General features: G+C 39.1%; 1 protein-coding gene across 2 annotated transcripts in view; it reads right to left on the bottom strand.

Moving 5' to 3' along the window:
• Window positions 1-3,770: 3,770 nt before the first annotated feature.
• carmil1 (capping protein regulator and myosin 1 linker 1) overlaps window positions 3,771-15,783 on the bottom strand; it is a 198,087-nt gene continuing 186,074 nt past the window's right edge. For both annotated transcript variants that reach the window (XM_062980635.1, XM_008108781.2), the window contains 3 exons: window positions 13,830-14,045; window positions 11,042-11,182; window positions 3,771-4,835 (listed from right to left, as the gene is read on the bottom strand). In XM_062980635.1, the coding sequence (XP_062836705.1) occupies window positions 4,714-4,835; window positions 11,042-11,182; window positions 13,830-14,045 (479 nt within the window). In that variant the 3' untranslated portion in view covers window positions 3,771-4,713. The remainder of the gene's footprint in view (window positions 4,836-11,041; window positions 11,183-13,829; window positions 14,046-15,783) is intronic.

Below are 15,783 nucleotides of genomic sequence, written 5' to 3' on the forward strand. Positions count from 1 at the left end.
CACCCCTTGGGAGGTGCCTCCTGCGTGTTGCTAGGTAGATAGCAAGCTACCTAGCAACACGCAGGGGGCACCTCCCAAGGGGCGAGCACCCCGTGCGTGTTGCTAGGTAGGTTGTTACCTACCTAGCAACACGCACAGCTGGCTCCTTCGCCACAGTGGGTGCCGGTGCTGCCGGCCCCCGGCGTGACGGAGCCGAGGCACGGGTGGGCAGGTGAACGGGGAGGGTTTTTGCGGCCCTCCCCCTTCACCCGCTCTATGGCTGGCCCAAATGCCCGCTGAAGGGAGAAGTTTCCTCTCCGTTCGGCGGGTGTTTGGACCCAGAGAAGCGGCAAGCTCCCCTGGATGCAAGCAGTGGCCGAACGGAGAGGAAACCTGGTAATCCGAGTGATCCAGGTTGACCGAGCTGAGGTCCACCCGTTTAACTCGGACTACCGGGGTTCTACTGTACCACCAGTCCCAGCGACACCAGAAGCTTGTGGGCAGCCCAAGTTTCAAAAAGATGAGACCAAGTCCTTTGCCTCAGAGACTTCCTGAATCCCAGAAAGATGTTTGCGCCCAACAAATTTTTCCTTTGTAATGTATTGTTTTAAGTTATCCTTTAATAGTCCTGGGTGGTGTTAGCCCTTTGTTCCTCTTGTTTCCAGTAAATTTGTTTTGGTTAACTTTTATCCTGCCTAAAGTGCCTCTATGTTAAAGGACCTGATCTCAACAGAAGGTATTCGGATAGCGCCAGAGCAAAGTCACACATTTTTTTGTGTGTCAGGAGCAACCGGAGTTGCTTCTGGAGTGAGAGAGTTGGCCGTCTGCAAGGACGTTGCCCAGGGGACGCCCAGATGTTTTTTTGATGTTTTACCATCCTTGTGGGAGGCTTCTCTCATGTTTCCGCATGGAGCTGGAGCTGATAGAGGGAGCTTATCTGCGCTCTCCCCAGGTGGGATTCGAACCTGGCAGCCTTCAGGTCAGCAACCTAACCTTCAAGTCACAAGGCTTTTATCCCCTAGACCACCGGACATCATAGTTTTCTTTTAAACTTGGGTGTGCCATCATAGGGGTGTTCAATCTTCCCTGTGCTATTCAAAGTTAGATATACATAATCTTTTGGCTGGAGTTACTCTTAAAAATGTTCCTGTTCCGACATAAAAAATCAGCTTAAAAACAAACCTAAAGAACTTATCTTGCTCATAACTTTAAGACTGCTTATACCAGTATTTCACTGAAGGTGCCCTTGCAGTCACGCTTATTGCTAAAGATACTAACTGGTTTTTAAAGTTTAAGGTAACAGATTTTACCTCTTGAACAGTATAATAGGCAACCGGAAGGAAAATAAAATAAAAGTGATTTCTGGCTGTGCATTCAAGTGGTTTTTCTCACACATGCATATACAGGCTTAATTTGATTAGCTCCTCTTACCCTGAAGCTCTTTCTTTTAAAGCTGATTGAAGCAAAAAGCCCTTGATGAAAAGGGTTCAGCACAAAGAACAGATATTTTTTAAATGGCAGAGACAACCACTTAGTAAAACACCAACTCAGTTTGCTTTAGGAGAAATGTTCAGAATAGATTTCACTACTAGGGGAAATGAAAAATGCATTCATTAATTAGACTTTGGAAAGTAAAAATAGTTTCGAGGGACATTTAGAATGACTAGTTGTGTGCTCAAAATGTTTGATAAACACGCATTATATAAGACAGTTCCAATCCGAAAGCAATCTAAAATGACAACCGCTGTGCTAGTTTAAGATGAAAGTGCTTCAAAATACCTACTAATTATTCACAAGTAATTTGTCTAATAGATATTTCTGACTTCCTATATTTGACTTGGTGTTAAGAAATTCTCGTCCCAACCATAAAGAAAAGAACTAGAAAAGAAGTATTTTGTCAAGAGGCAAGACTACTGGTCCAAGAAAAGCCAAGGCATGCAGTAAGTACGTATGAAAAATGAAAATATATTCCAAAGGAGCAGAAGGAAAAGCCAGATATCACAGTACTGTATATTGTGTCATTCAACTATATAGGCCATTGATAGCTAGTGACAGCAAAAGACTGACATAACTCCATGTCATGGTAACTGTGGCACATGTAATAACCTGAGCCACGTCACTGTCTGCTACAAGCAAAGGGACACTGAGGCCTCACAGCAGCATGAAGCAAAGTGATCCATGTAGCCAAGAGCATCTCCTTGGAGTTCTAAAGTGTGCAGCACTAATGCTCTTGCCAAAATCGCCCTCTTCCCTGCACTTCAACCAAATCAGTGGAGCTAAAATGTAATTGATTTCAATGTTACTCGAGGTAAGGTAGGGGAGGAATAAAATCAGAATATGATCCATCCAGAAATATTTTTCCTCTGTCTTACTGAAATGGATCAGGTTTGGGTAAGAAAGCCATGTTTACTGTATAAGTTGCTGCAGAAACAATGCATGAGTCCAAATCTGGACAGTATTGTGTCCAGTTCTAGGCACCACAATTCGAGAAAAGGATAATTGCCAAGCTAGAACATGTACAGAGCAAAGTGACTGAAACGGTCCAAGGTTTGGAAACAGACCTATGAGGAATGCCCAAGCAAGCTGGGTATGCTTAGCTTGGGCAAGAGGAAGCTGAGATGGGACAAGAGAGCCATGTTTAAATATTTGAAAGGTTGTCACACTGAAGAGGAGCCAAGCTTATTTTCTGCTGCTCCAGAAAATAGGACATGGAGCAATGGATTCAAATTGCAGGAAATGATTCTGCCTAAAGATTAGGGAGATTTTCCTGAAGATAAGACTGGTTGAACAGTAAAATATGCTGCCTTGGAATGTGGTGGAGTCACTTTCTCTGCAGGTTTTAACCAGAGGCTGGATGGTCATCTGTAGGGAGTGCTTTGATCATGTGTTCCTGCATGGTAGGGACATTCATGATTATGAACTTCTAAAAGTAATGGTATTTGCTGTTAGTAGGTTAGTCCCCATTATATTGTATATCCAATCGTTGGAAACTGTTTAAAATGTGTTTCAGAGAGAAACTATGAATCCAACAGTTACTCCCAACTAGATTAAGCCCACTTTTGTGTGTGTGAGGGATTGAGAAATTGCAAGTTGCTTCTGGTGTGAGAGTATTGGCCGTCTGCAAGGACGCTGCCCAGAAAATGGCCGGATGTTTTGATGTTATCATCATCCTTGTGGGAGGCTTCTCTCATGTCCCTGCATGGAGCTTGAGCTGACATAGGGAACTCATCTGCGCTCTCCCCGGGCTGGATTCGAACAGGCAACCTTCAGGTCGGCAACCTAACCTTCAAGTCAGCAGTCCTACCGGCACAAGGGTTTAATCCACTGTGCCACTGGGGGCTCTTAATTAAGCTCACTTTGTCAGTGGAATATAAATAAGTACTGACTGAGGACCCATCTACATTGCCATATAATGCGGTTTGGAACTGCATTATATTGATTGTGTAGACTCATACAATGCATTATGTGAGTCCACACTGACCATATAATGCACTTTCAGACTGCATCATATGGCAACGTAGATAGGGTCTTACTTAATGTCCATTGAGTCAAAGGGTCCAGCCTGGATTTAGATTGCGGATGGGAATAATGTAGTCTTTCAGAAGGTGTTGGACTGCAACCCAACATCCCTAGCCATTATACCTAATAGTGAGGAATTTTGGGACTTCTAGCTTACTAACCTCTGGAGGACCACTCTTTGTCCATCCCTGATTTTGGCCTTAGAAAATGAGCAAACATTATAGCCACTGAAAGAGAGCACGAGAATACAGTTTAAAAATTAGAAACTCCTGTTCCAGTTGTAAAATCATTTTTATTGGTACAAATATACATTATGAATAAAACTCCTTCAGCCTGAATTGTAAGCAGATGACTGTGAATATAATAACAGGGAAAATGCAAAATTGCTTTTACAGACTATCTTTTTGTTTAAGAAGAACAAGTTAAAAGTTAGAAAGGATGCAGAGAGACACTCTAAGGCAGCCTCTAGAAAATACCAATACCAATAAGGTGTGCATTGCTGTCATTCCAGTCAACAATATACATATAACCTATGGAAGTGGAAGCATAGCAAAGGATTAGTAATTCACTTTTCTTTGTTGTGCTTTTTAACAGTACACAAATGTAAGAGATTGTGTTTTTATATACAGTACAACAAACAAGAAAAAAGTCTCCCAAGGGTGAATGTAAAAATCATATCCAAGCATCTAATATATATTATTTATACAAATTCTTTTATTAGTGTGCTCTATTGATATAATTACAATGTGCAATTGCATTCAGCAAGAATATATTTTAAAAGTAAGTTGCGTGCAAGTTTGACACATTTACATTCAGCAGTACAACACCTTTCCTGCTGTACAGTGTGGATTAGTGTAAGAAGAGACCCCCCCCCCCCGTCCTTTTGCTTGGTTCCCTCTGCCCTCCTTCGCCTGAAGCCCTATTGCAAGGCATTGTTTTGATAGCTGCTTCATAGAAATTCAAGTAGAAAACATGGAATAGTTGCTGGCTTTAGCAAAGGCAAGAAAGGGTATATCTAGAACCATAGAAGTCAACTTTTAAAAAAACACCCAAAAAGCCAAATTAATGAAATCTGATCAGCAGTGCAATCATTTATTCTTTTTAAAACCACAAAATGTTCTTCTATAAAAACAGCTGATGAAAAAGAAGGGCAATAGATCATCGTACCCTTATTGTTAGAAAAGATTTTGCACTGCCAAAGAGATGATCACTCAACTAAACAAAAATAAACTCTTTGTCTGCTTCTTCTCCGGAGTCGCTGGACTTGCTTCCTTGCTGGCCATCTTTACTCAAAGACCTCTGCCTCTGCTCCTGGTGTCCTGAGTTTCTCTTTGGACCTGCATCAAAAGACATGACATGTTCTTAACTTGGCAAAGACCCCCAACCAGCCACTTGCTTCAGACAAGGAAGAAGACAGGCAGATCTATACTTTTACTCAACGTTCCCCCTTGGATATCAGTCTAGGAATTCAGAATATCTGTTAATGGACTTGAAATTTCCTTACCTGTCTTTTATTTCCCTTTATCCACATGGTCAAAAATAACACAATTTATGAGACTTCAACAGTGTCCATCATCTAAACAAGATGGGCATCAATCTACCACCAAAGTGGCAATAGATTTAAAACCTGGCTGAGCAAACTGTGAAGAGCCTATTGCTTAATATGAAAACCTTTTGCTCTTGATGAGCAGCTTTCTGTGTTGATTAACATGCAGAATGTTTTAAGATACACAGAATTCGGAAAGCCACAGAAGAGCGATACATTTATTGGCTGAGAATGAGTTCTGCCTGCCTTGAAATCCCTCAATACCGTCTTAGCTGACAACAGAAATAATATCTAAGACAAGATGAAGGCTTGTGACTCTATAATTGTCATTTTTGGTAAGATTTCTAACATCTTTGCCAGTGAACATTTGAAACCTCATATAATGTATTTTTTGCATTTTGCTTGGCCAATAAATGTACTACCCTTTTGTGGATGTTGGATTCTGTTTATCTTAAAACATTATGCATTTTGATCAACACAGAAAACAGCTCATCTAGAACAAAAAGGTCTCATATATAGCAATAGGCTCTTCAATGTTTGCACAGCCAGTGCTTACATCAGCATCTACTACTACGATGATGACAACGATGATTATTATCCCTCTTATTCTCACTGGTGGTGCAGTGCGTTAAACTGCTGAGCTGCTGAACTTGCTGACCAAAGATCAGCAGTTCAAATTTTGGGAGCGGGGTGAGCTCCCACTTTTAGCCCCAGCTTCTTCCAACATAGCAGTTCAAAACATGCAAATGTGAGTAGATCAATAGGTACTGCTCCAGCAGGAAGGTAACGGCGCTCCATGCAGTCATGCCGGCCGTATGACCTTGGAGGTGTTTATGGACAACTCTGGCTCTTTAACTCGGAAATGGAGATGAGAACCAACCCTCAGAGTCGGACATGACTAGACTTAATGTCAGAGGAAAACCTTTACCTTTACTATTCTCACTTACAAGATTGATGGCCATCTTATTGAGATGATGGTCACTGTCGAAGTCTCATATATATTATGTCCAGTGATACATATGAAATCCTGATCCAGAAATGGAAACAGTTATCCTAGTCTTGTGGCTCTTCACTTGGAAAGGAATCCACATGTAGCTTGTTTGTGACTAAATAACTATTATTTCATTTGTTTCTGTGTTTGTGGTGGGGGCATGAGAGGAATCCAACTTGAAGCCAATATAAGGGGGTGGAAATATGCTGCTTTAAATTAAACAGGCCACATAAAAATGACTTGTTCATATTGCAAATAAAAGTGCAACATTTTAAATAAACAAATTAATATATAAAATCCTGAAAAAGACAGGATGTTGCAATTTTTAATTAACTGAAGGCCAGCGATGCAATTCTTTTCTAGCAGTAGGCGTATGCAACATCTAAGTTAATGTTAAATTGTTACAGCTGTAGAGACACATGACACCCACCAGGATAAACAGAATGATATTACAACCATATTACAATACACACACAACAAAACTCATTTTATCAAGGAGGAATGGTGGGCACATCTGAATCTGTAGCCTTTGCCATTGCCATTTAGAGCAAAATAATTACTACTAATTGCTCACAGAAATAACCTAAGTTATGTGGACTGCACAAATCAACAATTACACCAAACACAACTGTAATTTCCCATAATAATCACAACTGCTCTTGCTTTTCTTGAAGATTCAATGACTCTCATACAGAATGAAGCATATTATCAACAGAATCACAGAAATAATTCCCCCATATTTAGCAGCTACAGACATCTGTTTGTTTCCTGTTTTGGCCTCTACCAAAAGGAGAGGACTATTCATTATTAAGGAGAACATATAGATTGGAAAGTTAAACCAAAGTTCTGGAGTTCGAAGGGGAACAACAGAAATGAATGAATAAAAAACTGAATACATTTAGAAGTTTGACTGTTGATTTGCAATTCATTGCAATTAGGCAACAAAGTCCATTTATTACAACACTGAACAGATAAAACATTGAACTCCCATGATTCCATAGCATTGAGCCATGGTAGTTAAAGTGGTGTCAAACTGCATTAATTCTAATGTAGATGCATCCCAAGAGGATCCTAATGTTCTCCATCTTTGGCTGTCTTCTAAAGGAACCAGTGGAGAAGTCACATATGCACCAAATCCCGTGTTGAAACAGGGCAATCGTTTTTATGTGGGTCCATTCTACTCAGCATTACCAAACACTCTGCAGGGTGAGGATATTCTTAAGAACGTCTGAATGCCTTCTTGCCCACCACAGAGAACACATAGCTCTTATAATATAGTTAAATTGAGCAAATCTAACAGGAATTTGTTACCTGCACCTCATTCAAAAATGTATACTTGTTCAATAATTAACACCTACTCTCTTTGCCTAGCAAAATAGAGAGTTTTAAAATAAGTATGGCAGAACCTTTTGAAAAGCCTACATGTTTTAGTAAAAGCATGAAAGCCTTTGCACACAGCCATGCAAAACACTAACTCTTTAAACCAAACAACATGGTAAGCCTTCAGTATTTATAAAGGAAACTTGAGAAAAGTATGAACATGTGTGGCTTCAATCTACAAAGCTGGATTATAAACTCCATAAATTCACTTGAGAGACCTAGATATATCTATGTTTTGGTTTTTTATAATGGTAACAAGCTCTTCTTAGGTAAAGGTTCTCCCCTGACATTAAGTCTAGTCGTGTCCGACTCTGGGGGTTGGTGCTCATCTCCATTTCTATGCTGATGAGCCAGCGTTGTCCGTAGACACCTCCAAGGTCATGTGGCCAGCATGACTCCAAGGAGCGCTCTCCTGTACATATATGCCATCATTTCTAAGATGGACTGAAACTAATTGGGGTGAGGACTAATTCTTTTTTTAAAACAGAAATTGAGGCTCAAAAGGAGTGTGCCCTAGAATCAAAAATACCTTTCCCCCCAAAAAACTAAAATATTAGGCTGCGTCTTACAATCAATGTCATTTTACAATTGATGAAATATGGTATTATCTGCTGAAGATCTACACTCTGCTGGCTGTGGAAAGACTACTTTGACTGCAATGCCTTCCTTATTTTTGAAATATTTCTCCAAATCTATACTGAGGCAGTTAATCTGGCATCAAATGTGAACCATTCCTTTTGTTAGGGTACATCACATAACCTTATATCAATTTAAGTTTTCTGAGAACAGATGTGAACAGATCAATCTAGCAATGAATGTGATAGTTACTCTTTGCTGGAAATTTCTTGATAAACCAACCAAAGACTAAATCTTAAGGCAGTAAAGTTTTCACACTTTAGACACAGAAATTGAAAATACAGTTTGAAAATTGAGGCATTATGTGATGTATAAACACTTATATTAAATGAAATTGAAATATGCAACAATTTTCAGTTATATGTAGAAGCGAACAGATGAAAACATAAAAACATGCACAATATGTTTATACTAGGGCTTACTCATTAAGTGCATATAATATTGTAGGCACAGGCTTTGAAAATCAAAGCAACTATTATATTTTGCAAACATGTATTAAATTAAATACTGAATACAGATTATTTGGTATCCACCATATAAAATAAATATTTCAGGAGACAGAGAAATATTGTTCCTTATTCATAAGTCAGGGAAGAGAAAGGGTTGAATAAAAATATCAATCAATTTATCTAAAGGTTCCAGGCATGATATAATGAAGCTGACAATGAAGTTCAGGCTCAGATTGTAAATACTGTATTTAATTTTCCAAGTGCATGTCTCTGAAAAGACAATTATAAACAAATTGTTGGAAACTCTGTGTAATTCCTTAGTGTTCGCAATTGAGTACAGACTACTGACTGCTTACGGATTTTAGAGAAGGTCACCAAGTGTGAAAATAATGTTTCTGAGTATCTTTCAGAAGCAAATATATTTCAGAAATAGGATGCTGAATACAAGATCTTGGAATAGTAGATTTCAATATTAATTACATTAAACCAAACTGTTCATTGTTAGAAAAAGAAATGTTAATTTTTGTGATATGTTTTAATAACTAAAATTGACTAGTTATTATTCATTAATTCATTATTCAAATATGAGTTTTACATAGAATGGCATGGAACCTGTCAACATTAATCCTTAGGGGCACTCATATTTCTTTAATTTTTGTATATTTAAGATTTTAAACCTTGCACTGCAAATGTGTTGCTATGTGCCTTCAAGTTGTTTCCAATTTATTAACAACCCTAAGGTCAATTGTTTCCAATTTATAACAATCCTAAGGTCAATCAGGATTGACAATCCTAGGGTCAATCAGGTCAATCTAGGAGAGAATACTTCTGGAACATGGCCACACAACCCGAAAGACATACAACAACCCTGTGATCCCAGCCATGAAAGCCTTCGACAACACACTAAGGTGAATCACTCACAAGACTTTCTTCGCAAAATTGTGCAGTGAGGGGAAGTTGCCTTTGTCTTTCTCTGAGGCTGAGAAAATGTGACTTCCCTAAGATTCCATGGCTGAGTAGAGATTTGAACCTTGTTCAACTGAATTTGAACTTCACCATATTGTTCTGATTTCCAGCCAGCAGATGGAGCAGCTAGGTAGTTTTTGACTACTGTTTTAGATCCTAATTACGGAAGCTACCACAGGCAATAATGATTCATGGTATAAATGAATATATAATGCCAGCTAGACAGATAACTGATCTTTACCAGGACCCCAGCAGGTGAGAGGAAGCATATCAACTCTTTCTTCCACTGCTGAAGTCCTGAGGAAAATCTATCCTCTGAAGCTGGTATCTGCACCAAAGGAAAGAAGAGTTTCAGAAGAAAGAGTGTTTCCAGGACTGCAGCAAGGAAAAAAGTTTAAATTTCCACTCCATGCTTCCTGGGATTAATGATTTGGTTCCTGGTTTATAAATATCATTTCCTAATTGGTTCTATCATAAAAACATGGAATAAGTTTATTAAATTGCCAAAACTTTTTTTTGTCTGACATCCTGCAGCTATCTTTTTGCTAACTTCTTTCCATGAATATCTCACTGAGTCTCAATCAATTGAATATAGTTTGTGGCAGCCACAAAAACGAAGCTTCTGGAGTAGAACAACTACTTTCAAAGTAAGTACTGAACAATTAAACAGAAAATAACACTTTCAAACAAGAAACAGATATTAAATGTGAATGGGGAATTTTAACACCAGCCTCATATCTATCTTGATTTAGTGATTAAAGGAGGAAATAGCTTAAAGAGGCTGGAAATTGTGTTTAGCTCTGCATTCAGTTCAAGGAGGTGCAAACTGACTGAAAATAAACTGGAAGAGATTTTTCACCCATTTTTGTTATTCATTACCTGATAATGAGAGGGGTACAATGAAATAAATTGAAATAGCTACTATGGGAGAAGAAACAAAGTTGGATTAAGAGAATGCGTGTACAGGAAATTAGGATACAAAATATGCATAAATATATTAATGATTAAAGACAGTATGGCCTGAGTGTTGAACTAGGACCCTGGATGATCAGGTTTCCCATTCCTGTTTGGCTATGGGAACTCAGTGGGTGACTTTAGGCAAGTCACACTCTCACCCTAAAAGGACTGCAATCTTGAATAAATTTTACCCCAAAAGGCCCTATGGTAGGGTTGGCATGAGTCGGAGTTGACTTGAAGATATGTAGCAAGAAATATTCATAATTATGACCACTCTTTGCCTATATTCTTGTTTGTCATAATCACAGACATCGACACTATAAATTTTTGGCTTCCAATACCTGAGGATATTGGCCAAGATTTATACTTTGGTATCAAATATCAGTGTACAGAAATTTTGTCTTTCTCCTTTTCATTGCCCTCTGTGACCTCAAAATCTTGCTCCTGAGTGTCTTCAACCCTTTTGGAGCAGGTTTCCAGTATCCATAGGGAGATAGGAGAAGACTCTGCTGATGCAGAAGGAAGCAATGGGATCAAGTGGAAGTATATCACTGAAACTTGGCTACTAACATATAAACCAGAGAAAGTACAAACAAAACACATTTATATTCTTCTTACCTTCTTGTGAAAGAGATCGGATAGCAGGCTGAGGGCTGCTCTGACCATCTTTTTCTTTATCGGAAGGGACCCTCTTAAGCAAAGGTGGAAGCAGAGCAATTTTAGGAGAACCTGGACCAGATGGAGAATCTGGAAGATCCTCTGTAGAAACACCAGAAGAATACACACATGTACTAGCCCACCTGTGAATCTTCTAGGAAAATCACATACTGTATATACAGTAGAGTCTTGCTTATCCAACCTCCACTTATCCAACATTCTGTATTATCCAATGCAGTCGGCCTTTTCATAGTCAATGCTTTTGTAGTCAATGTTTTCAATACATTGCGATGTTTTGGTGCTAAATGTGTTAATATAGTAATTACTACATTACGTTACTGTGTATTGAACTGCTTTTTTCTATTGATTTGTTGTAAAAAAATGTTTTGATTTGTAAAATCATAATGTAATTTGATGTTTAATAGGCTTTTCCTTAGTCCCTCCTTATTATCCAACATTCTCACTTATCCAAGGTTCTGCCGGCCCATTTATGATGGATAAGTGAGACTCTACTGTAATTCCAATCTGTTCAAAATGAATAGTGATATAGAGAGTACAGGCACACCCAAGTTAACTAAGCCTTTGAGAATGAAGCTTATTTTTATGAAGGTTTTTGAGCTCACATGGCTAGAAGCAAGATTCTTCCTACTGTTCCTGCTCTGTGGAAGACAAAGGCCTGGCAATGACCACCCACCAGGCCTGAAACTGCAACGATAATAAATCAGTGATGATTCTGACAGACTAACTCTTTAGGCTGCCAACAAAAGGTTTACTGAACTAAAACATATTTACAGATTAACTCTGCATATGGAGAGAAAAGAGAAGCAGGAAATAGCTGTACTGAATTCCCTCCCAACTCAGCAGGGCATAGGTTGGCCCTTTGTGTTCAAGATTTCATTGACTCACCACGAGTCCTTCAGCAGATGCCTCAGAGCATTGTACTCATTTAGATTGCTATAGTAAAATACTATATAATAGAAGAAATAAGGTAAGGCAGACTTTTGGAAGAAGCCTTCAAGTGGTCTATACAAGCTTCGAAATGTTGTTGTTTACTTACTGTTTTGCAAATGTTGTTTGCAAAGTAAACACAGGGAGCCCCTAGTGGCGCAGCTGGCTAAATTGCTGAGCTGCTGAACTTGCTGACCGAAAGGTTGGCAGTTCAAATCTGGGGAGCGGGGGAGCTCCCGCTGTTAGCCCCAGCTCCTGCCAACCAAGCAGTTCAAAAACATGCAAATGTAAATAGATCAATAGGTACTGCTCTGGTGGGAAAGTAATGGTACTCCAGGCAGTCATGCCGGCCACATGACCTTGGAGGTGTCTGTGGACAACGCCGGCTCTTCGGCTTTGAAATGGAGATGACCACCAACCCCCAGAGTTGGACACGACTAGATTTAATGTCAGGGGAAAACCTTTACCTCTACTTATGCAAAGCTTACATGGACTGGTTACTTCATTTGGCACAACCATATAGCTAGTTTTGAATAAAAACTTCTCAAACAGGTTGTACTGCTTTTATTTTTCTATCCCTATTGATGGGCTATTCTATCCAGTTATTTCTAACTCTGGTATCCAATTTTCTGTTAAAGAAACAATGCAGAAACACATCTACTTTATTAACTGAGGTACAGTGTTCCCTCACTACTTTGCGGTTCACTTATCATGGATTTGCTGTTTCACAGTTTTTAATAAAATAAAAGACTATTATAAATCATAAAAAATCACAATTTACAGCGTAAGGGAGGAAGGAGAAGCCAAAGGGAGAGAAAAGGAGCCCAAGCAGCAATGGGAGGAGAAGGGGGCGATTTATCAACACACGATTGGTTGATAAAGACTTAAAATAGTGTATAACTACTAAAATAATGTATAAATATTAAAATTAATATAGCGTCCCTACTTCGCAGATTTTCACTTATTGCGGGTGCTCCTGGAACCTAACCCCTGTGATAAGTGAGGGAACACTGTATACTTCTACAATCAAATATCTTAAGAATGACAGTATGTGTTAGACATGGACACACACATTTTCTCTCTCTCTCGTTATACAGACGTAGGCTATATAAACAGTATTATTGAAACCTTTACATATTTACTATAATGTACAATCATGCACTATTTCCCACAACTAGCTTCCAGTGTCTGGTTTGAGCAGGGAGTTGTATGGAGAAAGAGGCGAGATGTGAGGTAGTAAAATCCAAATGTGTGCCATTTTCCTGTGAGTACAATAAACGGAACAGGATAACTCTTTGTGCACACCAGTTGTATGCTTTAATACAGTTGTTGAACATCACAAAACATCAATAATATTAAAGGCCAGACCAGACATGATTGACACTAAAGTTTTTGTGAGTTTTATTCAGCATGCTCCAGGGTTGTTTTACACTTCTTGCCAATTAAGATTGAGACTTAAAAATCCATATTCATATTTTAATATTGAGAAATAAGGGGAAATGATGTGTGCAATCAGACACAACAGAACTGTAGTGATCTCTGGGATCTTTATAAAGTATTACAACAAAAAACTTACTAATTAATACTTCACTGTTTCGAGGAATTCCTTTTGGTCTCATAATTTACCATTAAAATCTGCTTTCTAGTATTCAAGGGATTAGTTAGGATTAGCAGATAAAAACAAATAAAATAACACTAAACAAAGGCATCTTCTTAAAATATGTTTTCAGGATTTCAGAACAGTCTTTTTAGCCATAAGCAATATATTAATATAGTGTAGTAGTTATAAAAGGTTTCTCACCAGTCCGAGAGGCAGATCGTGGTTTCTGAGGAACTGTTGGTCTTCCTGCAAGGCTTGGCTTTGTTGACTGAAGGGGAGGCTTTGGACTAGTAGATGTACTGGAAGAACTTCGCATTCTTGCCCCAGTTTCTGTCTTTGGTTCTGTTTTTGTAGGTTTTTCTGATGAATCACCTTTATTTAGGGCAAACCGGTTCTCTGGAGATGACTGTTTTGTTGCTGAATTAAAATAGGATTCAAAGAAATCTTTAGAGTTTGCAACTTGCTGTATGCCTTCAAGTTATTTCAGACAATTAAGGGGTTTCTCTGGCAAGATTTGTTCATGGAGGTTTTGGTGTTGCCTTCTCCTAAGGCTGAGAGAGTATGATTTGCAAAGGATTTCCATGACTGAAAGGGGATTCAGATCTCCAAAGTCTTCAAAATCATAGCCCAGTGCTCAAACCACTATACCACACTGACTCATGTGCAGTTTACCAATTAGAATAAGAAATGCAGAAGAAATATCCAGTATGCTTTCTACCTCTATGAATGCAAGGGAGAATCTGTACTCTCATTCCCGGAGTTTATAATGCTAGGCTTGAAAATTAATTCAATAAAGTTAACAGTCAGATAATAGGACATTATCACCAAAGCTAGTAATCAGTTCATTTAATTTGTTAAGTAAGCATTAAGATCCTATCATTTAAAGCATTCATCATTAAACAGGCCACAGGAGTTACAGAGAAAGATATTGGCCACTTATGCCAGGGACACATTTTGGCATTGGCTCCTTCAAATGTTCTCTTATTCTCCCTTTAACATTGGCCCCTCCTTCACTGTCATATAAAATCCATATTATCAAAACAGATAATCCACACTATCTGCTTTAAGATGGATTATATGAGTCGACACTGCCATATAACCCAGTTCAAAGCCGATAATGTGAATTTTATATGGCTGTGTAGGAGGGCCATTGTCTTCCCCAATGGAAGGGAGCCTTTACTAGGATGCTACTCTGTTTGTCCACTGCACTACAGCTGAAAGTCAGGAGAAGTTTCTAGACACAGCACCATCTGCCGATGTCTTCCATGAGCACAGCATAAATGGTTATTGGATTAAGTAAGGCCCTTCTATACTACCATATAATCCAGATTATCTGCTTTGAACTGGATTATATGAGTCCACGCTGCCAAATAATTCAGTTCAAAGCAGATAATCTGAATTTTATATGGCAGTGTAGGAGGGGCCTAAGGTAAGGTATTGGGAGGCATGACAGGAGGTGTGTGGGGAAGTCTGGGAGATGCTAATAATGGAGGTGAGAAGTACAGATGAAATAACTAAGGTAAGGAGAAAAGGTCTGCAAGACAGAGGAGCACCAATGCTGATGCTCGAACTCACATGGGATGGATTGATCCTCTGCTTAGAAGATTAACATGAAGGGGAAGAAATGTTACTTGATGACTACTTGCCTGATCTAAGATTAGGCTTTCTAGGAGGGGGGGGGAGGACAGGTGGGGGTGGCAATCTGGGACACCCAGGGATATTTACTGTTGGTGCTAGAGAAGGAAATGAGTCTGCCTTGAACCTCAAATATTAACAGTTAACCCAGGTCAGGCCTCCTTGTTAACACTTTGATACTATGTCTCAGTCACTCAGTCTAACTGTGCTGTCAACACCTTGAAACTGTGCTTGGGCACTGCATGGTGCCTCGGGCCAAATCCTATGTATACCCATTCCTTCATCAGGAAGGTATGCATAGACATATCACCTGTGTGGTAGCAGATCCTGAGTGTACTTAACACCTCACTAGGACGGATCAGAGATACACTTAATATTTTCATGCACCTGGTTCTGGATTGCCCTACCACTTTCCAGAAGCATCTGGGCCAACAGCAGCATAGTAAACTGTCATTTCCAATCATCATTAAAAGACATGAGTACCGCAAAAAGTGATAATTCTCTATCCTAGAATTTCTCC

The sequence above is a fragment of the Anolis carolinensis genome, chromosome 4 (assembly GCF_035594765.1).
Source record: "Anolis carolinensis isolate JA03-04 chromosome 4, rAnoCar3.1.pri, whole genome shotgun sequence".
Taxonomy (NCBI): domain Eukaryota; kingdom Metazoa; phylum Chordata; class Lepidosauria; order Squamata; family Dactyloidae; genus Anolis; species Anolis carolinensis.